We start from the raw sequence: 26,105 nt of genomic DNA on the forward strand, positions 1-26,105 counted from the left end.
CCTGAACAAGCCAATCAAGGTCTTCAGGATTTAAAGAAAGTTTAAGCAGGTGAGTTCAATCAAGGTTGTAGCTAAACTCTGCAGAAAAGTGGACCTCGAGCACCAGATTGACTCACTAGCCTGACTCAGAATTGGCGTAATTTTGGGGGAGCAAGAAAGTCACTTAAGATGCGTTTGTGTTTACATCTACTCTTAGTGGTTACCTCTTAATACCTTTATACCAGGGATGTCCAAACCTGTCTCTGGTGGGTCACTGTCCTGCTGAGTTTTACTTCAACCCTGACTAAACACTGCTGAACCAGCAAATCAAGGTCTTAAGACTCACCAGAAACACTTCGGTAGGTTTTAGCTAAACTTGGCAGGACAGTGGCCCTCCAGCAGCAAGATTGGACACTCTTACTTTATACATGCAGTATGTAGGTTCCTCCCCACCTTTAAAGTTGAAATGAAGCAGAAGTTGTGACCAACTTTATTACAATATTTCATAGTTTTAACCTTGTAATACACCGCACAACGTTTGCCAAGATTTGGAGTTGGCAATAGAACTAGTCTGGAGATATTCTGCGATCAGAAAATCGCAGAGTGTATGATGGTCACAAACTCAAACTTGTTTATTAGCTTCAACCTAAACATTTTTTTGAGACAATTTTAGAATGCATATAGATTTATTAGTCTTTTAGCAATGAGGCTGCTTGCATTTCTGTTTACAACAACTTGAAAGTCTGGGAGTGTGTGATCGTCAGTCAGTACCATTTACAAAATCAGCAAGGGACTTTTTGCTGGTATTTACTACTTCAGTTGTTGATTGGACTGTAAAAAATGAAGTGTCACACAACAGAATGCAATCGGCTCAACTGCTACATAGCCTTAAATCTGTCAGCAGAGAGAAGCGAGTCATGAAGACAAGTAACATGCATTAAGGAAAAAATCATTTTTGATTTAATTCCAATTTTAAAAACACAAATAGATCTTTATTTTAAAATCTTTCAAACTTTATTGCATTATTTTTAAGAAATCACTCTTCAAATGTGTAAATTCTAGCAAAGACATTCTTGATTTTTCAATATAAATATTCAACATTCAAGTGAAAAAAAATTTCACGTCTTGCATTAAAAAAGACAGTACTTAGCATCACTACATTATGATAAAAGTACAAAACTAAATGTGAAACCTAGCCCACGATATAATGGCAAATCAAAATGTCAAATTATATTAGTTTTAAAAAGCTACATTAAACATCTCTCCTCTTTAAAGTGCTTAATGGATTACTATAACATTTACAGCTCACACAAACATCCCACATTCTGACTTACAGAATACTTTTTAAATTATCCATATTATTACCACAACTACACAATGCACATTGGCCACTGTACATATTTATGAGATTCAAAGGTGGCAAATGCGAATGATTGTCTCCGAGATCAATCTGATCCAGCTAAACACACCATCTGTTTTATTCAACCCTAAATCCCTAAAAGGGACAACACAGCAAATCAGACAAAGAGGTAAAGGAGCAGGTGGTTGGTCATGCTGTGACGGGGATGAACGGAAGACTCCTGTAAAGCTTACAATTAGGACAGCTTGAACAATGGAGTGTCTCTTCTGTAGTGTTTGATCAGTGTAATACTGACATACCATCAGATGGGGCTGTTCTCGTCTCTGACCAACGAGATGACACTGCAGTCTGTGGAACAATTACGCAACCGTGACTTTGGCAGCATCTCAGCACGGCCTCTGCAGAGACAGAAAACGCATATCAGCTCCATTAACACAGAAAAGAATATCCAGCTATTATTGTAGCATTTAAATATGCTATTTATTTTGGTCAGAGAATATATTTCTTCTATGCATATTTCTAGGACTGTCTCCTTATCAGTGACTCTGGTGTGGCTAGATCTGCTCTAATGATGCAAATCAAAGGCAACCATGGGTAAACCTCAAACCACACATTGATCCAGACGGTGTCAAAGCTCAGCTGACATTATGTTCCACAAGTAACTTGCAACCACAGATGTCAGTAAAAATCTGGTGTTTAAAATCTGTCCCGCTTTGAATTTGTGAACAGTTATTTCATATAATGAAATATATATATACACACACACACACACACACACACACTTATTTTTTTTTGCATATGATGTTAAAATTACAACCATATATTTACATGGATTTAATACAATAAATTTGTTACAAGACATTTTATTTTCTGAGAATAATCTAAAGAAAAGTATCAGATTAATCCATTTGTCAAAATAATTATGATTTACAAAATCAGGAACTAATTGAACTCATGTGCTGCAAAATCCTGAGATGACGAGGCAAACTTTCAGTTGAAGTTGAAGCAGATTTTACATAGAACTTTGCTGTAAAACAGTGTTTTGCACTTAAAATTCAATAAACATGGAGTATCTTTTGATTTTGCCAAACTATCTGTATTGTATATTTCTTCAATAATAAAAAAAAAAAAAATCAGTAAACATGAAATAAACATGAAATTTTATTTTAGCTAGTTTTCAAGGCAAATTTTTTTCCTTTTCATATTGTGTAACTTGATGTACTAAAATACCTAAAACTATACGGACAACATCTCCAGGACGCTGCGCTCCATTTGACTAGTAAGCAATTCTTCAAATAGTTGCGACGATGGCTTTTGTTCTGCACATTTAAACAATAGTACTGGTGCTGTCCAATCTATAAAGACTGTGTCTGTTCCTCGAATAGTGAGGTCAAAACAAAAATTTAATGCAGGATCTAGAAAAAATCTAATCGTGATTAAACCAGACAAATGCACAATAAGTGAACAAAAACAATTTTTAAAGCTTGGGCTCATAAAAATTAGATCACAAATACACATTTTGAGTGGGGTGCCACATTCAAAAATAGCGTTCTGGGGGGTAAATGTCACATTATTTGTGTCCTTCGACCTGCGGACATGAAAAACAACCCGTGGCAACGGTGTTAAAAGAGCCACTGACTGGGAAAAAGATTTTGTGTTTTGTAACATTTGCACATATTGCATTTTATTCCTTTTTAAATTGCTTTGTTTATTACATAGGAACTACTGAACACATTTATAGGTTTATTTTGAAGTACAAAGCCCTATAATAATAATAATAATAATAATAATTAAAGCTGCAAGCAGCGATGACCGGGCCCTCGCCGTCTGTGCAGTCGCCATCCCGATAGCATCAGGAAAACGGTGCCCAGTTGGCACATGCATTCACAGTAACCCTTTGGACTAACCCTTACTGTCTCTCCTCCTGCAGAGCAGAGTGAGATCAGATATGTTTTTTTTTTCTTTCATTCGTGGAGTTTTGTATAATTATGAAATGAACTGTGTTTGATCAGAATGAATAGTTATTTGTATGAAAAAAGTTTCAAAGAGTTAGGATGCTGCACTTTAAATATATAATAAATCATTGAAAATTGAAAATGGAAAATGAAATTTTAAGCACGCTATCTGCCTTAAATATCACAGGAAACAAATATTTTAATGTATTTTTTATTTTTATTTATTTGCCATGGCAACAGCATTTGATGCATCTGGGCTTTTACATTATTCTGATGAAGTTTGAAGAAAATCGAGTACAAATATATTGTTCGTTGTTTGTTCGTGTTTGTTAGTTCATTAGCCATTGTTAACAAAAGAGACCCTATTTTAAATAGTTACCATGTTTTATGGTCTACAAGCATTTTTAAATATTATTTTAATAATCTATAAGCATCTGTGAAATAATTATAAACAAATGTATTAAAAATAAATACATATTAACTTAGTTGATTTTTTGTTTGGCCTTTTTGTATTTGTTTCTCATTCTAATTAAGTGAACTGAGCAGTATAGTGTCATACTTATAAGATTGTTTGTTCTACCAGTGAGAGTGTATATATATGTATTTAAATCATATAATTTTCCCTTAAAAGATAAAAAAAGATTTTAATGCTCTTTAAGCACCTATCGGAAATAATTATGTAAAAGTGCACTGACAGTACAGTCTATATCAACTGATTCTATGGATTATTGTCATTCTTATACACTGACAATGAGCTAAATAGCATTAGAGGTCAAACGATTCCTTATCTTATGAGGACCTCTAGTGTTCATCCCTGGTATTAGAGCTTTAATCTGACAAATTTAAATGACACTTTTAATGTTTTTGGGGCCTCTGAGCATGATAACATTTTGAAACTACACGTATATCCTAAGGATTTCTTGTTCTTTATATGTAAAAAGTTTTGATGAGTTAGAATAATGCAATTTAAAGATAAATGAAAATATCTCTTCATCTTTTTTATTGTTACTTTCATAAATCACCACATCAACACCGTTCAAGATATCCCAAAGCCGTTCACAATATAGGGAACATTTTCCCAATATTCTGATGATGATGATAAGAACATGTAATTCATGATGATAACAAAATGTTTTTATTGCTTGCTTTACGTCCACCACTTCTGCTTAAATGTCATTGTTACCTATCTGTACAATTTTTGTGTGGATATTGCTTTGCTGGTGACTCCTGTTATAAGACATCACTCTTAAGCACTACATAACTAAGAATCAATAAGGAAGACGGTGCCCAGTTGGCACATGCATTCACAGTAACCCTCTGCTAGTTTGGATTTTAAGTTTACAGAATTGAAAGGGTTAGACTTTAAAATCAACACACAGACACATACACACAATATATAAAATTGCCAACCAGTGTCATTTGTTAACATTAACTATATTAGTTAACATGAACAATAATTAAATAGTATTTATTAATGTTAATTAATATTAACCTAAAAAAAGTATTCATATATTGTTTAATGGTAAAATAGTATATTTTAACATTAGTTTATGTACTGTGAATTAACATGAACATGAACACAGTTCATGTGGGTGTACAGCAATACACAAAGTGCTCTATAAACGCTTCTTTCTTTCAAAATATCTTTAAAAATCAAGTTTAGTATTGTAATGGGGCGATATATATATGGTATAATGGTATAATTTTCAGATGTTTTGAACAGATAACAGCAAAGTTTGTCTTGAAATTGTTAATTTAAATTTTATATTCAATAAATAACACTATGAAAATAAATGTCTATCAATGAAGATAAATCGCTCATGATAAAAAGCTGTATTTTTCTTAATCTTTTGCTATGTGACTGAATAGGACAAGTTCATGGTACAGTTCAGTAAAAAATAAATAAAAAAACAACTGCAAAATACAAACAATGAAAGACTTAGTGACCCTTTATATTTTCTCAAAATATCAGACTCTCAAAGATCAAACATATTTATGTAACATCAATGTGCATTTTTTCCTCAAAGATGGTCTTTAGCAAGACAGCATGTTCTACTCTCTCTCCCTCTCTCCCTTTCACCCCTCCCCCTTCAGTCTCTCTTCAGTCACTCAATGGTGACTGAACACAGACACTCAAGGCAGAGTGACAGCAGGTTTCTGATTTATTTTTTTAATTTTCTTTAATTCGTAGAAGCTTGAATTAAATTGATATTTACAGCACTTGCTCAGAATGATAAGATCTCTGTGTGAAAAAAGTTTTAAATAGTTAAGATGCTGCACTTTAAAGATATAGAAAATGACGGTTATACATCTTTAAAAAATCACCACGTCAACACCGTTCAAGATATCCCAAAACTGCTCGCAATTTAACATCTTCTGAATCTTCTCTCCATGTTAAAAAAGTTTGGTGTGAACAGCTTGTTCTTCTTAGGAGGAGTATAAATTTGTTTACAGCCTGATTTTTCCAAAAATCCACATTCAAATCAAAATAGCCGGCTTCCTGTTGGTCGTAGCTAATGAGTTTAATTTAGAAGGTTGTCCAGATTGATGAGAACAATATATGTACAGAGTTTGGTGACTGTAGGAAAAACTAACCCCCCAACTTTTGTCAAAAGATGGCGCTATAGAGTGCCTGCTCCACGCCCATTTATGACTTTTGCCAGTGTCTAACTATCATTAATATTGATGTGTGTGTTGAGTTTCATGAAATTCTAAGCATGTTATCTGCCTCGAAAAGACAGGAATGTAATTTTAAAGTTTGACACGTTGCCATGGCAACAGCATTCGATTTATCATCGACCCCTTTACATATTCTTATCGGCCGTGTTTTGACATGATTTTGATAAAGTTTAAAGAAAATCGAGTAAAATTAAGAGGCTGATTTCAAAGCATTTTGAAAATGACACGTTTCCTGCTGCCAGTTGGTGGCGCTATAACTTGGACTCATAATAGTCACCTTTATGGAATCGGCATCATACAACGAACAATCTGGTGAAGTTTCATCAGAATCAGGCAATGTGTGCAACAGTTATTAGACACTTCCTGTTTCTCATTTCTCGCCATAACTTTGTCGCCTTGCCACGGCCAAACCGTTCGAGATATCAAAAATCCCCTCGCAATTTAGCGTCCCCAATGTCTTGAGATCATGCTGACCGAGTTTGGTGACAATCGTATGGAAATCCTGGGAGGAGTACGTTAAATTCCAGAGCATGCGCTTTTTATACAGCCCTAAATATCTCACTTCCTGTTGCATTGAGAAAATGACATAGAGTACAAAAGTTGTTCAGCTCAATGAGTTCTATATGTGTACCGAGTTTCATATGTGTACGTTCAAGTATGTGTGCTATATGGCCCTCAAAATTCCAGGGGGCGCTGTAGAGTCCCCTTGCCACGCCCCGGTACCAGCCTCTGTGGCGTCCTGATGGCCGCAGATTCCGACATGTGTGCAAATTTTCAAGAGTTTTTGAGTATGTTAAGACCCCCTTAAGTGCCCGGAAGGTTAACAAAAAAAAAAAAAAAAAAAAAAAAAATAAGAATCCTTAGAAGAACAATAGGGCCTTCGCCCTTTTGGGCTCGGGCCCTAATAATGTCTCATTGGGAAATCAAAAGTTCACCACACTTGTGTTTTCATATCCCCCTTAAAAGTGCAAGTAATGAGACAATTGCTTTGGCTTCAAATGAGCGTAACATGTAGAATTTAGTGTTCATCCTAATTTTTGCAGCCTGACAACAGTGGTCTTTTACCTCTTATATGAGGGTAAATACATGGCAGAATTTCTATTTTTAGAGAATAATTTGTGGCATGTGAGAGTACCTGCTCTCTGGGATGAGGTGTAGCTGGCGGTAGAGGTCAGCAGTTGAGGGCATCTTGACTGGGGCAGCTTTAGGAGTGGAGAACACTGTGTAGGACTGAGACTTGGCCAGAAGAGGTGGAGTGGACAGCAGTTTGGCCTCGGGTTCTGCACCTACAGACACGCACACAAAATAAAGAGTTTCACAAACAAAAATGTAATGCATCTGAAGAAGCAGATCTCCCTTCATTCGCAAAATCAATCAATGTATGTAGTGTCAGATGTGGGATGCTTTGTTAGGTCTCAGGGATACTCACTGACTGATAATGCACTGTGAGGTTCGGACAATGCAGGTCTTTTGCGGTCTACAAATGGAGTCATGTTCAAAAACTGGGTCTTCAGCCATGCAGCTCGATCTTCTTCAAAGGATTTCCTCTATAGAAAGAAGAAACAAACAGGTATTGGGGCATCTGCTATGGTAAAAACTAGAGTGCATTTATAGGTTTGATAACTACCATGCACGTTCTTTGATTTGACTGGCAAGATGGCTGCTTACTTCGAGCAAAGTTTCATGGTGTGTCGAGCCTTCTCAGTGTTGTAAATATATCGATTTTGATGCGCTCAAAGTTATGCCCCTAGTACTCCCATTCACCGAACATTGAAAACAAAACGAAATCACGGTCAATCTCAAAAACGGCTCATTTGTCGTAATTACGCTTTTAGATATATGTTTGTCTCTTTTACAGTAAAAAAAAAAAACAGCCCAGGTTGCATTTTGGCAATAGTTATCCTTTAAGGTTTCAAATAAGTTTTTGGAGAATACAATGTCAAAATTTTGAAGAATTATGTTAAATTGTCATTCAGTGTAACACAATATTTATGTAAAAATTCAAACAACATGCTTGACTTGTGCGTATTAAAATATGAAAATGAATAAGGGAGCATATTAAATTTTATTGTGTTTTAAATGAGTAAAAAAGTATTAATGACAAATGGGCAAAACTTAGGAAAGTGGCAAATTTTAAAAATGTAGAATTACAACTAATTAGTATTTAAGATGAAAGTAATTCATCTTTTAATGTCATAAATAGATTTTTGTTGTAAGTATGTCTGACAAGATTGTTACATTGAATTACATTTTAGTGGGTGTCTTCTGTAAATTAGGGAAAAGGTATGATATGCATTTTTTGCTCAGAAAAATAAAAACAAATGCAATGAAATTAAACAAAACTTTTGATTATTATTATTTTTTTTTTAAAAACAACAACTTAAAACAGTAGTACACTTACAGTATTTTCTTAAACCGTTTTACATCTACCTCATATATAGTGAAATATTACAATTAAAAATAACTGATTTCTAATGGAATATTTTCTTAAGTAATTTATTACTGTGATGCAAAGCAGAATTTTGTCACACAATCCTTCAGAAATTCTAATATGGAAATTTAGCTTTTATTACTCCTTATAAAGGCACGGTGCTTGTTTATGGTTAATGTACTTCAAGCAAAGTCAAAGAACAAACTTGTGTAACATCTTACAAAACAAAATCTGGCCAAAATGTGTTTGAGGTCACTTTAAATTTCATCTGAATTAAACTGTTTGAAATGTTTTTTAAAAAAGATATGTGTATGTATATAGTACCTCGTGTCCCAGACGAATAGCAGCTTCAGTGAAATTCTTCCTCTCACGTTCAAAGTTCCTCTTCTGCTCATTGAAGAGTCTCCACTCCTCCTTGAGCCGCTCTTTCTCCTCCAGCGTGTAGCAGTCGTTCAGCAGAGCTGCCGTCTCCTCGTCACACGGTGAGCTCAGCTGCTGCTGGAAACACAAACCTCACTCAATACAGCCACATGTCTACAGGCTTTCTGCAAGCTTGATGAAGGAAAATCCAAGACCATTTTCAAGTCAATTTAAGTAAATTTAATTGAAACATTGCAGGTGAATAGGGTAAAAAAAAAAGAAAAAAACTAATAGTTATCACCTTACTTACTCAGTTGATTGATTACATTGATAATTGCAAACATTTTTTGTATTACAAGTTTTCTAAAATGTTAGGTGTAAATATGCAATTGAGGCATTGTTTAATGAAATATGCGCTAATTTGCATACAGTTCTAGTACAAAAAATTTAAACACTGGATGAAGTCAGTTTCATAATTCTTTAATTTTTGAGAGTCAAAAGTTTTTACAGAAGGAATTTTGGGTCTCATTTCGTCACGATATAATTCAGAACAGACAGTAAACACTATTTTTTACCATTTTTGTAGAATAAAATGCATAAAATCCTTCTGTAAAAACCTTCAGGATATAGACAGGAATAAAAATGTAAGGTTTGGTGTGTGTAAGCGCTACTGAAGTGGAGATTTATGGCTCAGTGTAGAAGAAAAAACTCATTTTGAGAAGATATGCATTGTAACTAAAATCTATCGACACAAATAGAGAAAGTGCTATAAAAGAAACAGTGTTTTTGTATGTTTTCTTTCCACTAGTCTGAAAAAAACTCTTTATAAAAAAAAAAAACTAAAAGCCCAAACTTGATAAGTGCATGAAAAAGCAGCATGTATATTGTCCAAATAAATGATAAATTAACTGTATTTAAGAGTACTTCAAAATTTGGAAATACAAACATCCATTCAATATAATAAAAATAATAGCTATAGGAATATATATCCCACTGCAAAAAATGATATTCTTCCTCTGTATTTTTGTTGTTTTTCACAGCAAATGTCTAAAGATTCCTAAATCAACATGCAAAATGACATGTCTTGATTTTTTTGAGAAATGTATCAAAATTAAATGAATTCATGGCAAAAAAGGACAAATACAAGTATCTGCCAAATCGCTCAGCAAAATCAAATTTAATTCAAAGGGAAAACAAGTTTTCATTTCCTGCTGACAGATATTTGTTCTTAAGCAGAAACTTATTGTTTTGTTCAATTTCTCAAAGATTTAATCTCTTCATCAAGTTTATCTAAAAGTAGGGATGTTTAGATATATTTGTACTGAAATACAAGACAAAAATACTGACAAAGATCTTATTTTTGTGAAGTGTGTGCAACATTTAATAAGTATACTTAATTCAATTTTGGACCTTTTTAGGATTTCATTTATGAAAGGGCAATTTAAGGCTCTTAAGACCTGGAGAAATTCCAAACACATTATATGATCTACATTTTAGACACCAAATTAGATATTCACACTGCAAAAAATGCTTTTCTAGCTTAGATTTTTTGTCCTGTTTCCAGCCAAAATATCTGAAAATTCTTAAATCAAGAAGGATTTTCTAGATTAGTAAAAATTATTTTCTTGTTTTTAGTAAAAACAAGTCAAAATTAAGTGAGTTTTTGCTTAAAACAAGCAAAAATAATCTGCCAATGGGGTAAGAAAAAAAAATCTTATTTTAAGCAGACAACTAGATTATTTTTCTTACCCCATTGGCAGATTATTTTGCTTGTTCTAAACAAAAACTCACCTAATTTTGACTTGTTTTTACTAAAAACAAGACAATAATTTTTACTTATCTAAAAATTCTTGAATCAGGAAAAATTTTCTAGACATTTTTGCTGGAAACAAGACAAAAAAATCTAAGTAAGAAAAGCATTTTTTGCAGTGCATAAACAAAGGATCCATAACTCATCACACATTATTTATTAAGAGAGGTAACTAGGTTTAAAAAGAAAATACATGCACAGCCTGTTTGAGTCCACTGACCAAATGTGACCCTGGACCACAAAACCAGTCATAAGTGTACATTTATTTAAATAAAAAAAATTTAAACTGAATAAATAAGCTTTTCTATGGTGTGTGTTATGATAGGACAATATTTGGCTGAGATACAACTATTTGAAAATCTGAAAAATATTTAGAAAATCGCCTTTAAAGTTGTCCAAATGAAGTTCTTAGGAATGCTTATTACTAATCAAAAATTAAGTTTTGATATATTTGTGGTAGAAATTTTACTATATATATCTTCATGGAACATGAGCTTTACATTTTGACCCATACAATGTTTTTTTGGCTATTAATATACCCATGCAGGGTAAGTTTTGTGGTCCAGGATCACAAATCTGATGTTGGAAGTGATGTTTTCAGTGCATGTGCACTACCTACAGTAGTAGGGGACAGCTTTGTTAAGAGTGTTAAAACACTATGCTGCTGATGAAAACATGTTTTGCACTGTCCACAAGATGGCGCAGAATGTGGAAAAGTGTGTTAGTGTTTGTTGTGTTCAGACATTCACCTGTAGAAGCTGCTGCTGCATGTGGATGAACTCTTTACACTGCTGTAACTCCATTCTCATCCGCTGCATCTCCTCCTCATTCTCCTTCCTGGACAAAATCTCCTCTCCCTCACGCTCCTGACACGCCACCAGCGACGCTGCAACACAAGCAGTGAGATTCATGATCAAGGCCCTTAACAACTCACATCTGTCCAATCGCACTACTTTGTTATTCTGTCCCTGCATCTAGACAAACTGCACCTCCAAAAACTGAACCATGCATTTTCCTGTGCCAGATCAAACTATTAGAAATGCATGGCTGAAGTGCCAGAGCAACTGAATGGGAATGTTTTCATTTGATCATCTCATTTCACAACAGACTCATGTAACACTTTAGACTAGGAAACACATATTCACCATCAAGAGTTTTCCCTGAATAAATTCCAAATTTCCCGCTTATTGGTAGTAAGATAGTAGGTACTGCGCATGGCTAAGGGAACTAGAATATGGTCATGCGTTAATATGTGCTTAAGTACTAATAAACAGCAAATATGCATGATTCTTTTCTTAAATATCTTCAACGTGCTACTGGTTTTTCCTCTATCTTCTATTGAAAGCAGCAGTGCCAAGTATTTTGTCTTCTGAGGCAATCAGTGTGGTTGCATTGGTGCATTTTAATCTAAATCAGGCTCAAACATACAAGACCCTGTGATGGAATAAAAATGAAGAATGTAATTTTTTTTTTTTTTATGCAATATACTTGGGTAACCTCTAGAAATATAATATGTGACCCTGGACCACAAAACCAGTCATAAGGTTAAATTTGACAAAACTGAGATTTATACATCTTATGAAAGCTCAATAAATAAGCTTTCTATTGATGTATGGTTTGTTAGGATAGGACAATATTTGGCTGAGATACATCTATTTGAAATCAGAAATCTGAGGATGCAAAAAAATCAAAAAGACTGAGAAAATCACCTTTAAAGTTGTCCAAATTAGGTTCTTAATGCATATTACAAATCAAAAATTACATTTTGATATGTTTACAGAAGGAATTTTACTTAATTTCTTAATGATTTTTGGCATAAAAGAAAAATCAAAAATTTTGACCCATACAATGTATTTTTGGCTATTGCTACAAAAATACCCCAGCGACTTAAGACTGGTTTTGTGGTCCAGGGTCACATATAAAGATCTGAAAATGCATTTCATGACCCGTTTATGAATAAAAGCAACAGTCATGCGTTGTACCTTGGCTGTCGAGTCTCTCCATGTGGCTCTTGAGCTTCCTCCACTGCAGGCGGATGCTGTTGGTGAGCTGCTCACGGGCCTGTTCACACGACTGCTCCAGCATCTCTCTGCTGGAGTCACCAATCTCCTCCTCACCCTCAGAGACAGCCTGATGATAAAGGGTTAAATCCAAAAATTTTAATATTGTCAATTACTCATGTTGCCTCATGTTGCTCCAAAACCATAAGAATTTGGTTCATCTTCTGTACCTTTACTGAAAGGGATTGTATAAGTAATACAGGTTCACATTACATGATGAACAGACTTTATAAACATTGATCAAAAATATACTAATAAGTTTGATATTTGAGCTTCTGTGTACCATATTTGATGAGCTTCATGTGCAATGATCAATGTTTGGATGTGAATAAAAGTCTAAAACAAATCTGTTCATAACTTTAAAAGACTTGGATTACTTTTATAATCTCTTTATGAACATTTTGTTTTTGTGGAACGGATTTTCAGTGGCGGGACAGAAGTCTTTAATGTTTTATTAAAGATGAACAAAATATTATAGGTTTGAAACAATGATGGTGAGAACAATTTCCCAGAACACTGTTAAAGACATTTTCTGCAGGAGCCTAAAATGGCTAATTAGGTATTAACAAAAAGAACTGTTGTTTCAGTGGTTTCATGTTGACTTACAACATTTATCAAGTTGACACTGTTGCTGAAACATGCAACACAATTTACAACTTTAAAACTAAATATCAATGGACCTTTCATACATTTCCAAGTTTCTCATAGCCAAAGTCGTCATGGTTGGGTAAAATCTGAGAGCAATGAATGAGCAATGCCAGTGAATGTTCCACAAATATACTTTTTGCATTCACATTTGCTCAAATAACAAAAGAAAAAACAGCAATAGTGTTTTCACGACTTTCAATCAGAGGGAAAAAATTAAGAGAGAGTCTTATATGGGCAGTCAGAAGAAGAAATGCTGTTAAAATTACTGTCCCTCCCATAGATGCTTCATTAGAAACACCCTCGCATTAGTGTTAACTAGTTTTTGTAACTTGATGAAAAGGTTATATACAAAGTATAGTGTCATAAATATACATACATTAAAAAAAAGTGAAAACATGAAAAAATGTGACCCTGGACCACAAAACCAGTCATAAGGTTAAATTTTACAAAACTGAGATATACGCATCATATGAAAGTTCAATAAATAAGCTTTCTATTGACATGTGGTTTGTTAGGATAGGACAATATTTGGCCGAGATACATCTATTTGAAAATCTGGAATCTGAGGGTGCAAAAAAATCAAAATACTGAGAAAAATCACCTTTAAAGTTCTCCAAATTAAGGTCTTAACAATGCATATTACTAATCAAAAATTACATTTTGATATATTTATAGTAGGAATTTTGCAAAAAATCTTCATGGAACATTTTTTTTATTCAATTTCCTAATGATTTTTGGCATAAAAGAAAAATCAACAATTTTGACCCATACAATGTATTTTTGGCTATTGCTACAAATATACCCCAGCGACTTAAGACTGGTTTTGTGGTCCAGGGTCACAAATGACAAGGATTTATGATGACTGTTAAAACGTGCCATCACAGTCTTGTCTTGTGCATATACAGAGTATGTGAGGAGAGATCAGACCTGCTCTAGGCTGTCATCTGCTGGCTCTGTTTTGACGGAGTGTTTCTTTGGGCTCAGAATGGCGATCATGTCCTTCTTCATGTGCTGCAACACTTTTTTCAGCTCAGAGTTCTCCAGCATCATAGATCTCTGCCGCGTCTCGTAGTCACTCAGCAGAGCCCTGTACATCTCACCCTCATGTCTGACAACACAACAGCAAATGTTTTACACTGGGTTTCATTGTCAAATGTAATGTCAAAAACCCCTACATGAGCACACAATGTAACTGTACCTGGCCTCCATCTTGCCCGTCTTCCAAAGACCTCTCTTGCCATCTGACCTTCCCACATAGTTTGACATTTCAATGGCTGAACACATATGAACACAGAAAAGAGGAATATTGTAACTTTGTACAGACTGTTCAAATCTTTCTGGATAGCATTAGTTTTACTTGGAATTTTTAAAGTCTAATTACAAAAAAAAAGAACAAAACAAAAAAGGAGCACATAAATCTGATTGCTTCATCTAAAAGCAATATAATTGATTGCTCACAGAGTTTCTTGTCTCTCTTGTCCATGAGCAGCTGGTTGAGACGCTCCTTCAGTTTGGTGCACTCTCTTTCTTTACGCTTGGTGTCATGGTTGTACTGCGTGGCACGACTAGAGATGATGCTCTGCAGTTTCTGTACCTGTGCAAGAATAATTACACATTGGATATTCTGCATAATAATCATACAGCACCCTTACTACACAGTACACTATCACCGTTTCACAGAAAGGGCTTAAACCTAGTCCTAGTCTGAAATGTAAGTCTGAGCCATTTCAACTGAGAGAAACTTGCACTGACTGATCTTAAAATTTATCAGTGGCATTGATTTGTCTCAAGATCCACATCAGTAGTGTTTTTTTCTAAGGCACTAAATACTTTAATGTCCTAATTGAACTATGGACTAATCCTCGTTTAGTCTAAGCCCTGTCTGTGAAACCAGGCCCATGTATACTTAACATTACATACACGTGCTGGTCATATAATTAGAATATCTTCAAAAAGTTGATTTATTTCACTAATTCCATTCAAGAAGTGAAACTTGTATAGACAGACTGAGATACTTCAAGTGTTTATAATGAAAACCCAATTCAGTATCTCATAAAATTAGAATATTGTGAAAAGGTTGAGTATTGAAGACACCTGGTGCCACACTCTAATCAGACAATTAACTCAAAACACCTGCAAATGCCTTTAAATGGTCTCTCTCTAGTTCTGTAGGCTACACAATCATGGGGAAGACTGCTGATTTGACAGTTGTCCAAAAGACGACCATTGACACCTTGCACAAGGAGGGCAAGACACAAAAGGTCATTGCAAAAGAGGCTGGCTGTTCACAGAGCTCTGTGTCCAAGCACATTAATAGAGAGACGAAAGGAAAAAAAAAAAAAAAGTGTACAAGCAATAGGGATAACCACACCCTGGAGAGAATTGTGAAACAAAACCCGTTCAAAAATGTGAGGGAGATTCACAAAGAGTGGACTGCAGCTGGAGTCAGTGCTTCAAGAACCACTACGCACAGACGTGTGCAAGACATGGGTTTCAGCTGTTGCAATCCTTGTGTCAAGCCACTCTTGAACAACAGACAGCGTCAGAAGCGTCTCGCCTGGGCTAAAGACAAAAAGGACTGGACTGCTGCTGATTGGTCCAAAGTTATGTTCTCTGACGAAAGGAAATGCAAAATTTACTTTGGTAATCAGGCTCCCAGAGTGACTCATTTGTGAACCAGACATCACTCCGGACCATTTACCTGAGGTTTGGATTACTGATCATTCTGCTTCATAAGACCTCAATATAGTCAGGAACCATGGGTATTAATTTTGTGTTGCCTGATATGCTTTTTAGACTATTAAAATGATGGTAACCATTGACTTGCATTTTATGATTCACCAAGGACCAGAGTTTCAGCTAAAAATCTCCTTTACTGTCCTACTGAAAAAAAAATATTAGCACATTTTCTTTTTTGGGGTGAACTATGCCTTTAAGTGAGTGGCGAGTAGGGGGTGCTGTCTGGGACACTTTCAGGACAGATAGCGTTTCCACTGCAAAAATTACTGGTCACTATTGGCTTAAACACCAAAGATCATGACATTCTTTTGGTTGACCTTCGTTACCACTTTACGTTAACAAAGATGTGTTATATAACCCACAGGGCTCATTTTAGGTCTGGCTTTGTCAGCCAGGTTACATATGTGACCCTGGACCACAAAACCAGTCTTAAGTCGCTGGGGTATATTTGTAGCAATAGCCAAAAATACATAGTATGGGTCAAAATTATTGATTTTTCTTTTATGCCAAAAATCATTAGGAAATTAAGTAAAGATCATGTTCCATGAAGATTTTTTGTAAAATTCCTACTGCAAACATATCAAAATGTAATTTTTGATTAGTAATATGCATTGTTAAGAGCTCAATTTGGACAACTTTAAAGGTGATTTTCTCAGTATTTTGATTTTTTTGCACCCTCAGATTCCAGATTTTCAAATAGATGTATCTCAGCCAAATATTGTCCTATCCTAACAAACCATAAATCAATAGAAAGCTTATTTATTGAGCTTTCATATGATGCATACATCTCAGTTTTGTAAAATTTAACCTTATGACTGGTTTTGTGATCCAGGGTCACATATAGACACAGTGGGCACATATGGTGGGAAATACTTTGCCATTTTACATTAAGAAACAACACTGTAGTTTAGTTGCAAGAAAACACTGGACCAAAAGCACACTAGAAAATATAGGGCAACGTAAGGGGGTGCAGTTGTCATGCCTGTCGGACCATGTGAATTGAGTTTCTCTTACTTCCTCTTTCTCAGACTTGAGGCAGTTCTGTAAGGTTTTGATCTTCAGCTGTAGCTGTCGTTCACCTTCATGCAAACCTGAGTTCTCTCTTCTAGTGTGCTCCAGCTGATCCTGACACACAATTAGAAAATAGCAGAAGAAATTAAGAGTAAAGCTGCGTGCATTTGAGAATCATTTGAAAAATTAATGAATAAATAATTCAATTAAAGACCATAGCACTGCGCAAAATAGATTACACTTAGTTAATGACCACATGTGAAATGTGTTACTGGTAAATTAATAAATACATAATATATACAAACTACTAAAAGGTTACACTCCAGCCTGCAACTAAAAATTCTCACAAGTTTGCATAATCTTTAATTGGTAAAAAATGCTACAAAAATAAGTCACCATTAGCAAGGGAAAATCTGAAAGGCTGACAAATTTTTTATTTAAACAAAAAGGAGTACTTTGAGTCTACAGTTGTTGTGCTGCAGATGCTCGAGGTCACTGCCATTCTTCAGCTGCTGGGTTTCCAGGTCATTTAGGGCTCGCTGAGCTCTCCTCTGCAGCTGCAGTACTTCATAGAGCAGGTTCAAAACCGGCACAGCGCTCAGATTGCCTGATTTAGACTCTAAACTCACTCCAGTCAAGCCCAGCGAACACACCTCCTGAGAAGAAGCATAAGAAACAACTGATCATCATCTGCATAGACAAGAAGAATTCAGCTATTAACAAGTTATGTAATGATGTTTTGTGTTAGATATTACAATATTTTTTTAGTAGAGTAACTCAATATGCATGATTGAACGGTGTTGTCATCAGAGTTAAAGGATTACTGCATTCCAAATTTAAAATTTCCTGATAATTGATAACTCCTGATAACTCACCCAATGTCATCAAAGATGTTAATTTCTTTATTCAGTTGCAAAGAAATTAGTTTTTTTGAGGAACACATTCAAGGATTTTTCTCCATTTAGTGGACTTCAATAGTGCTCAATTTCAGCTGAAGGTTAAAAATGCAGTTTCGATGCAGCTTCAAAGGACTCTACACGATCCCAGCTGAGGAATAAGGGTCTTATTTAGCGAAACGATTGGTTATTTTCTCAAATTATTTTTTACAATTTTTGTACTTTTAACCTCAAATGCTCACCTTTTCTAACTCAGAGGGACGTGTGCTCTCCGGTTCAATACAGTTACAATACAGGGTAGAAACACCTACTACAAAAAAGATAAAACTTCTGTTGGATGAGAAAATTAGATTCATTTTTTTAAACATACCCTAACTGTACTGAACAGGAGAGCTAGACAAGGCAAGCATTTGTGGTTAAAAAGTGTTTAATATTATTTTTTAAGAAAATAAATGATAATTTCGATTGAAAGGCCCTTATTGGATCTCAACCTTTTTTTGCAGTGGGCCACACTATGTCCAAGTTCAAGACTCACGGGCCGCATATTATTTACATATGACGTCATCAACGCTCACTAACCAGATATTATGCATCTAAAATGATTACAATTAGATGTATTATTATCATTAGAGAGTATAATTCTACTTACCATCAATGGGACACCTGATGTTGTCGGGAGCCGACCAATTTGGTGATAATTCGGCTCAAAAGGAGTAACAGCACAATGAAGTTGTAACTAAGTTGTAAGACGCGCATGTAAACTGTGTAATTGCATCAGTTCATAGTTGCGTCAGTTCTGCGCATATGAAAACATGATCACTAAAATGATTTTATGTGACATTTATTTAATACATTTTAAAAAATGAATCGTAAAACCATTTATTATTTTAATTATTTTTAATTTATTTAAAAAAAAAAAAAAAAAAAAAATTTACGTGGTCAGCATCGCGGGACACATTTGCATTTGAGGGCCGCAGGTTGAGAACCACTGGTTTAGAGCCATGTGAAGCTGCATTTTTAACCTTCAATCGTTGAACACCATTGAAGTCCACTATATGGAGAAAAATCATGGAATGTTTTCCTCAAAAAACTTAATTTCTTTGCAACTGAAGAAAGAACTTCATGAATAGCTTTGGATGACGAGGGTGATTAAATTATCAAAAAAAACATTTTTTTGTTACGTTAATATTTAATGCAACACTTAACTATGCAACATTTGATTCCTACACAAAAATGACAAAAAAAAAAAAAAAAAAAGTTAAAAGCCAGAGAAATTGCACTGTCCAGCTTGGTCCCCTTTTCCTGCCAAATTTGCATTAGATAAATTACACGTGTCAGCAGCAACTTTTATATATCACATATCTTCTGCAAAATGCACAAAACCCCACAGATAAATGTCTGAATTAACAATTAATTTACAGACATACATCCTAAAAACTAATTCCCTGTTACTGATATGCTGCAAACCAATCAATTTAGGTCAAGGTACTGGCTGCGAGTCAAAGACTTCTAATGGTTGGAAAATGTAATATGGCTGCTCAAACACTTCCAGCTGCTTTACCTCCTTTCGGCACAGTTTATAATTCTATGAGCAATCCAATCCATTATGAATTTAGATCATTCTTTGTACCTTTTAGTACTTTGTTAAAACCCATCTAAAGAAGAACAAACACTGTGAATTCATCTTGGTTATGCATGTAACCCTGGTTCCCAGAGTAAGGAATAAGGTGTTGCGTCATTAGCTGATGCAATGGGAACACTTTCAAGGAGTTATTACAGAGTGATACATGTGGATTTGAGTAATACACGTGGAGTGTCTGCCAGTTTATCAGCCTGTGAAAACATATGCCACAGACTGAGTGAATATGACACCTGTTCAAACAAATAAAACCTGGGAAATAAGAGTGAAGTTAACACCTAGATTATAAAATCTGTTCAAAGAGTGCCCAACCTGCCACCACACAAATATCCTCTAATATCTAACCCTTGGATAAAGTCTGAGAAGCAACAGCACCTCTAGTAGAGTGAGCTTGAATGCCAAAAGGTGAAGATGATCCATACACCTCATAAGCAAAAGAAGTTGCATCAGTCACGCAATGCAACATTCTTTGTTTTGTAGTGGCAATACTCTTCTTGCAGCCACCAAAATATACAACCACCTGATCAGATTTAAACCATTGGTTCATATGGTCAACATTAACCTGTAACACTCCCACAGGGCAAAGCATGTGCAGTTAGGAGGATCCTGCTCTAAGCTAACAAATCCAACAATGCCCTGTCAGACCTCTGGCAAATCAGACCAATGGTCTTCATTCCCCAGGCCTCAACCTGTACCTTAAACGGATAGTTCACCCAAAAATGAAAATTAGCCCATTATTTACTCACCCTCCAGGCATCCCAGTGCCCGGTGAAATAAAGCACCATAAGTTTTTCCCTTAGGTATGACACTTAAGGCATGATTTCCCCTTTCCTATGGGAATGGCTTAAGGGTGTTGCAAATAATGCCTTAAACACTGCCCTTAGTCAAGTGAAACCGTTAAGTGTTGTACAACAGCAAAAAAAAAAAAAAAAAAAAAAAAAACCCACTGTTGCCATGGACACGTGGTTTGTTAATGCAGATAGCATGGATAAAGAAAAAAAAAAAAAAAAAAGCCAAATATGAAAGAGAAGGATCAGATGGAAACGTAAATCGATAATTCACTTAAAATGGAAAACTATGTCATCGTTTACTCATTGAAATTCCAAAACTGGTTAAAGGCTTCCTATAGCGAATCAATGCATTTTGTAAGAAAAATATCCATATTTAAAACATAATAATCACTTTAAATCTAGTTTGCGCCAAATGGTCGTCCACAGAACCAGCTCCGGGCGGATGACATTGGCGTCTCATGAAAACCAACGTTTGTTTACAGGACTAAAGGAAGCAAAGTTTCCTGACTTTAGCAAAGGAAATCCAGTCCCCTCTTGGATTCAACATTTTTCTTTACAAAACCTAATTTTGTACAACTATTAGAGCAAAAGTACAAAAAAGTGATGGTTACACTTTTTATTATGGATGGATGCAATTTATTGGACTTGTTTTGGACTGATAAATAAACACCTGCCCACGCCATACTAAAGTTTGGAAGTGCCAGGATCATTTTTAATAAAACTCAGATTGGATTTGTCTGAAAGAAGGAAGTCATATACATCTAGGACGCCTGGAGGGTGAGTAAATAATGGGGTAATTTTCATTTTTGGGTGAACTATCCCTTTAAAGTGAAGATCTGTTCTTGGATTCGCCCTCAGCAACAGAAGCCTGTTCTTCATCTAAAGAGGCATCCTGCATAAATGCATTCCCCTTAGCAGTCCACTGATGATGTCCACCCTGATGACCACACGATAATCTCTAATGACTAGAAGCAAATGTCTCAAAGCTAGAACCACCACCATCATCTTCAAGTCATTTATGAGCCACATGAGACGAGCATACCCAATAGGCTGGATGTTTTTCAAAAACTGCACAACACATTTATCATAAATTGCTTTGCAGTGACAGACTTGCCCAAAGGCGTAAACCGCCATTCTTTTTCAGCACTAGAAAACACTGGATGTAGAAACCAGATTCCCTCTAGGGAGGAAGCATTTTCTCTACAGCTTCTTTCCTCTTAAAGGGAGTTCATTTCTCCCATAAAATCTGAGCTTCCTGAGCTTCTGTGGGGAGCAATGAGAGGGGTAGTGCAAAAATTGGATAGTGCACCTAACCCAACAAGAGACATTCAGCAGATGCTGTCATTCTGCCAAATGAACAGAGAGGCATCAAGCGATTTACGGCCGAAGCCTGTAACAGAGGGTCACTCGGGCCCATATGAAAGCAATGCAATTGCCAGACAGTGCAGAGATCGGAGAAAGCCTTCAACATCTCCAGACAGTGCATGAGATATGAGTGTACAAAAACACTCTGTGCCTCTGTCTGTTGCAAGCCTTCCCAAACGGGACATTTAAGCAGCTGAGCATCAGGTAAAACCCGTACCAGAATGTAAGAATGTGCGGGCCGACTCAATACAATGGATTCAGGATGCAAAATGGGTGCACCGCTTCTTAAAGAGAAGGTCAAATGAGTTGTAGAAAAATATCTTTTTTGCAGTTTGTAAGGTAGCTATCCTTCAATGTAAACAGTCTTCAAAGCTGTTAATCAAAAAGTGCATAAATAAAGATATTGTCTCTCAAAAGAACAAGTCAACTCTGAACGGAGTTGAGCACATTTTCAATTAAGTGCTCAAAATATTTTTTTTTTCTGCTAATATGCATGGCTAGAGCAACTTTAGGTTTCTAGGTAAACCAAGATACAGAAATAGTTCTGACAGTTCGCTGTGAACCCACTATTTCCTAATAATTTTCCTTAATAATTAAGGAAGCTAATGGGGATCCAAATAAATAAACAAATAAACAAACAAGTTGAGTAATAATTAAAGTGAAATGACACAGGGAATAAGTATTGAAAACACTTTAAATACTTTGTAGAAAAGCCTTTGTTGGTGATTATAGCTTCTAGACGCCTCTTGTATGGAGACACCAGTCGTCTGCATTGCTCAGGAGTGATTCTGGCCCATTCTTCCACACAAACGCTCTTTAAATCTTGAAGGTTCCTTGGGCCCCTGTTATGAACTTTGATCTTCAGTTCTCTCCATAGATTTTTGGTCAGGTGATTGACTGTGCCATTCAAGCAACTTGATTTTCTTTCTTTGAAACCACTTCATTGTTTCCTTGGCCTTGTGTTTGGGATCATTGTCTTGCTGCCCATCCAGTGTTGTTTTTGACAACCATCTTAGATTTAGTCTTAGTCTTTTGGACTAAAATGATTATTAGTTTTAGTCCAATTTTAGTCACTTCTATATGTGATAGTTTTAGTCCAATTTTAGTCGACGAAAAGTCAAAAAGGTTTTAGTCTAGTTTTAGTCAAAAAAAAAAAGGGGGGGGGGGTCTTTTAAATTAATGTAGGTCAGTAAGTATTTTGCTGTTGGGTAGTGTCACTTATAAGTTGTGAAAATAGCAGATCTATAGTTCAACACAATGTGAGCTTCCAGATCGACTATTTTCACCAATAATTACAATAATGAAGGAATGGTTTTAGACATAAAAGACATATTTGAAATACACCCATAGGTCCTCTCACCTTTTGCGACCACCCTGTGTGCAAACTGCCGCCATCATGGTTAATCGTCTGTCTGTCTGAGTGACAACAATGTGACGTGTTGAGCATAACCAAACAAGGATAGAATGCTAAAACGGCTTGCCATACTAGAGTATTTAACCGCTTGCCATAGCGGCAGATACTTTTTCGGTTTTAATTGGCATGCACAATAAGCAGAAATGTCATGCATTTTAAACGTCTGACGGACCACCCACTAACATTCGTCTATTCTCGTCTCGTCAATGAAAACTCACACACGTCTCGTCATGTTTTAGTCATCAAAGAGCCATTTTTATCTCGTCGTCGTTTCGTTATCGTCATGAAAAAAAGTGGCGTCAACGAAATGATTTTGTCATCGTCAACGAAAACAACACTGTGTCCATCCTCTTTTAATTTTCAGCTTTCTGGTAGATGGCAGCAGATTTTTATCCAGAATGTCCCAGTACCTTTCTCCATTCATCCTGCCTTCAACAATATGAAGTCTGCCAGTACCCCCTGCTGAAAAGCAGCCCCAAACCATGATGCTTCCACCTCCAAACTTAACTGTTGGTATGGTGTTCTTGGGGTGGTGGGCAGTGCCATTTCTTCTCCAAACATGTTATGTAGAATGACTGCCAAAAATTTCAAATTTGCTTTCATCTGACCATACTTTAGCCTCCCAATAATCCACAGGCTTTCCCAAATGCTGTTTCGCAAACTTTAACTGAGCCTCAACCTGCTTTTTGTTCAGCAATGGAGTCTTGCGTGGTGAGCGTGCATGGATGCCATGGCGGTTCAGTGCATTGCTTATAGTTATCTTTCAAACAACAGTATCTACTGAAACAAGGTCTTGCTGAAGTTCTCGGCTCCTCGGACAGGGATCTTACATGGAGCACCTGATCGTGGCCGGTTTATGGTGAACTGATGCTCTTTCCATTTCCGGATAGTGGCCCCCCACAGTGCTCACAGGAACATTCAGCATTCTGGAAATGCACCTATAACCATTCCCATCAAAATGCTTTTCAACGATATGATTACAAAGATCTTGAGAGAGTTCTTTGCTTTGCTGTACCTTCTGGGTAATGAGAAGCCTTTATAGGCCATCAATTAGGACTAAAGCAGCTGATATCAATTAGTACTGATAGGGGGCAGGGTTTCTCTCTCAATACTGACAGATTTCAGGTGATCTCCTGGCTTTCTATGTCATTTTGCACCTTGCTATCTTCATGTGTTCAATACTTATTCCCCGTGTCATTTCACGTTATTTATTATGACTCAACTTGTATACTTAAATGTTCTGATTTATTTGAATGAATTCAATATTTGGCTTGATGGCTACTAATTGTGTCAATAGCCCACTTAGAAAAACCCTTACTGATAGAAATGCTGATGTGTCAAATACTTATTTTCCCCGCTGTATGGAACAGAGGGGTTAACAGACCTTAAGCTGAGAACTGCTTCAAATACATCGTTTCAAAATCATTGCAAAATGATTCTAATATTAAATGTATATATTTAGAGAAAATTACAATGTTTTCTGACCTTACATACATTTAAACCTGTTGTAGGGGACACGATATTAGAACACTTTAAAATACCATACGACCCGCTCTTTAAAAGAACATCCTCATAAATTTCTGCGCTCCTGAGGCATTGATTTGTGGAACGAAAACAAAAAGGTCAGGCTCATGAACCGGAGCCATGAAGGATGGACGATTTTCCTTTTCATTGTAAAGTTTTATTGCGTTGAGATATATTCAAAGAGCCATTAAGTATGGCTTGAGCATGAGAAAGACCCAAACTCTTAACACACTTATGTGGGCTTCAGGTTCACACAGGCTTCAGACAATTGTCACACCTGGAGGGTGTTCCCATAGGTTCACTAAAAGACAGGAACATTACTCTAAAAAATCTTAAGAGCTAGAATTACAGTGCCTTAGAGGTATAAGTACATCTGTCCTGTTCCTCAAATCTTTCCAACAAGGACTGAAGCAGCAGATCTGCTGTTCATTTGAAGTTACATGTGCATGTCCACAAGAAATGGAGCCTTGCAGATACAAGGTGAATGCTGTAAAAAAGCTACTCTTTGCTTTGCATTTACAAACATTATACATGCTGTTACTTGATTTTTCCATCACCAATCCCAATCATTAGATGAAATACAACAGTAATAGTATAACCACTGAAAACACACATCTCACACGTGAGCAATACTTTCAAACTGTCCTTGTAGTGTACCTGATTGATATATGCAATGCACTGCGATATGTTCTCCTCAGTGCAGAACGCACTTAACACGCTGTAAGAGTTTTTGGGGAGAGCCATGGTGGAATGCAGTGAATGGTGCACGTTTTGCCTGGAGGGTGACATGCTGATCCCAGAAATACTGGAAAGCTCTTTGGTGTCTGTACAGAAAACAAAAGAAAAGGCAGAGCTTGTTATTAAATCCTGTCGAAACTAGACACGTCTAACATGACTGTTTTAACATGATGTCGTATAGCTGCAAAATAGCAAACCTGGGAGAGTTTAAGTTGAGGAAAAGCTTTCAAATAACAATAAATAAATAAATAAATGAATACTTCATGTAGCAGTGCTGCCAAGATTTTGATAATGCAAACTGTCTGAAGCTTTTAATAGCATTTAAAATGGTTTTATGATAGGGTTCATATGGATACTGTAAAGTGAAATTCCAGGACTTTCAAGCACTAGTTTTTGGATTTTCAAAGATTCCGAACAAAAATCCATTTTTAGAACTGTACTGTTTTCTACTGTTTAAAGAAAAAAAAAAAAAAAAAAAAAATATATATATATATATATATATATATATATACATACTTTTTTTTTATTATAAAATATAAACTCCAAACACCAATGACTTGTACATACACTATGGACAAAGGTATTGGGACACCCCCTTCTAGGCCACTTCCAAAACTGTGGCAACAAAGATGGCAGCATAATTCATGTATTTAACATTTGTATTTTCATCTCTGTTGCAACAGTTTTGGAAGTGTCTAAAATGTCT

At 35.8% G+C, this 26,105-nt stretch overlaps 1 protein-coding gene across 2 annotated transcripts; it reads right to left on the reverse strand.

Annotated features, from left to right (window-relative positions):
* Positions 1 to 970: 970 nt before the first annotated feature.
* On the reverse strand, positions 971 to 25,480 carry LOC141343627 (afadin- and alpha-actinin-binding protein-like). Of its 2 annotated transcripts, none has more exons than XM_073848208.1 (12): positions 25,319 to 25,480; positions 17,488 to 17,688; positions 17,036 to 17,146; positions 14,741 to 14,876; positions 14,481 to 14,556; positions 14,210 to 14,390; positions 12,557 to 12,704; positions 11,324 to 11,460; positions 8,729 to 8,899; positions 7,403 to 7,520; positions 7,109 to 7,259; positions 971 to 1,737 (listed from the first exon to the last, which is right to left on the reverse strand). In XM_073848208.1, exons 1-12 carry the CDS (start codon positions 25,448 to 25,450, stop codon positions 1,641 to 1,643), a joined length of 1,659 nt encoding a protein of 552 aa, XP_073704309.1. In that variant the 5' UTR covers positions 25,451 to 25,480; the 3' UTR covers positions 971 to 1,640. The 2 variants fall into 2 exon arrangements, with proteins under 2 accessions (XP_073704309.1, XP_073704308.1); XM_073848207.1 differs by having other exon boundaries at positions 8,729 to 8,902.
* Positions 25,481 to 26,105: the final 625 nt, after the last annotated feature.

Source organism: Garra rufa, chromosome 10 (genome assembly GCF_049309525.1).
Source record: "Garra rufa chromosome 10, GarRuf1.0, whole genome shotgun sequence".
Lineage (NCBI taxonomy): Eukaryota > Metazoa > Chordata > Actinopteri > Cypriniformes > Cyprinidae > Garra > Garra rufa.

Excerpts from the sequence above, each read along its gene's own strand:
- LOC141343627 (XM_073848207.1), bottom strand. The coding sequence starts at position 25,450 with ATGTCACCCTCCAGGCAAAACGTGCACCATTCACTGCATTCCACCATG. Across the intron at positions 11,461-12,556 it reads GGAGAGACTCGACAGCCAAG|CGTCGCTGGTGGCGTGTCAG; the intron begins GTACAACGCATG and ends CTTGTGTTGCAG. Across the intron at positions 7,521-8,728 it reads CTATTCGTCTGGGACACGAG|AGGAAATCCTTTGAAGAAGA; the intron begins GTACTATATACA and ends TTCTTTCTATAG.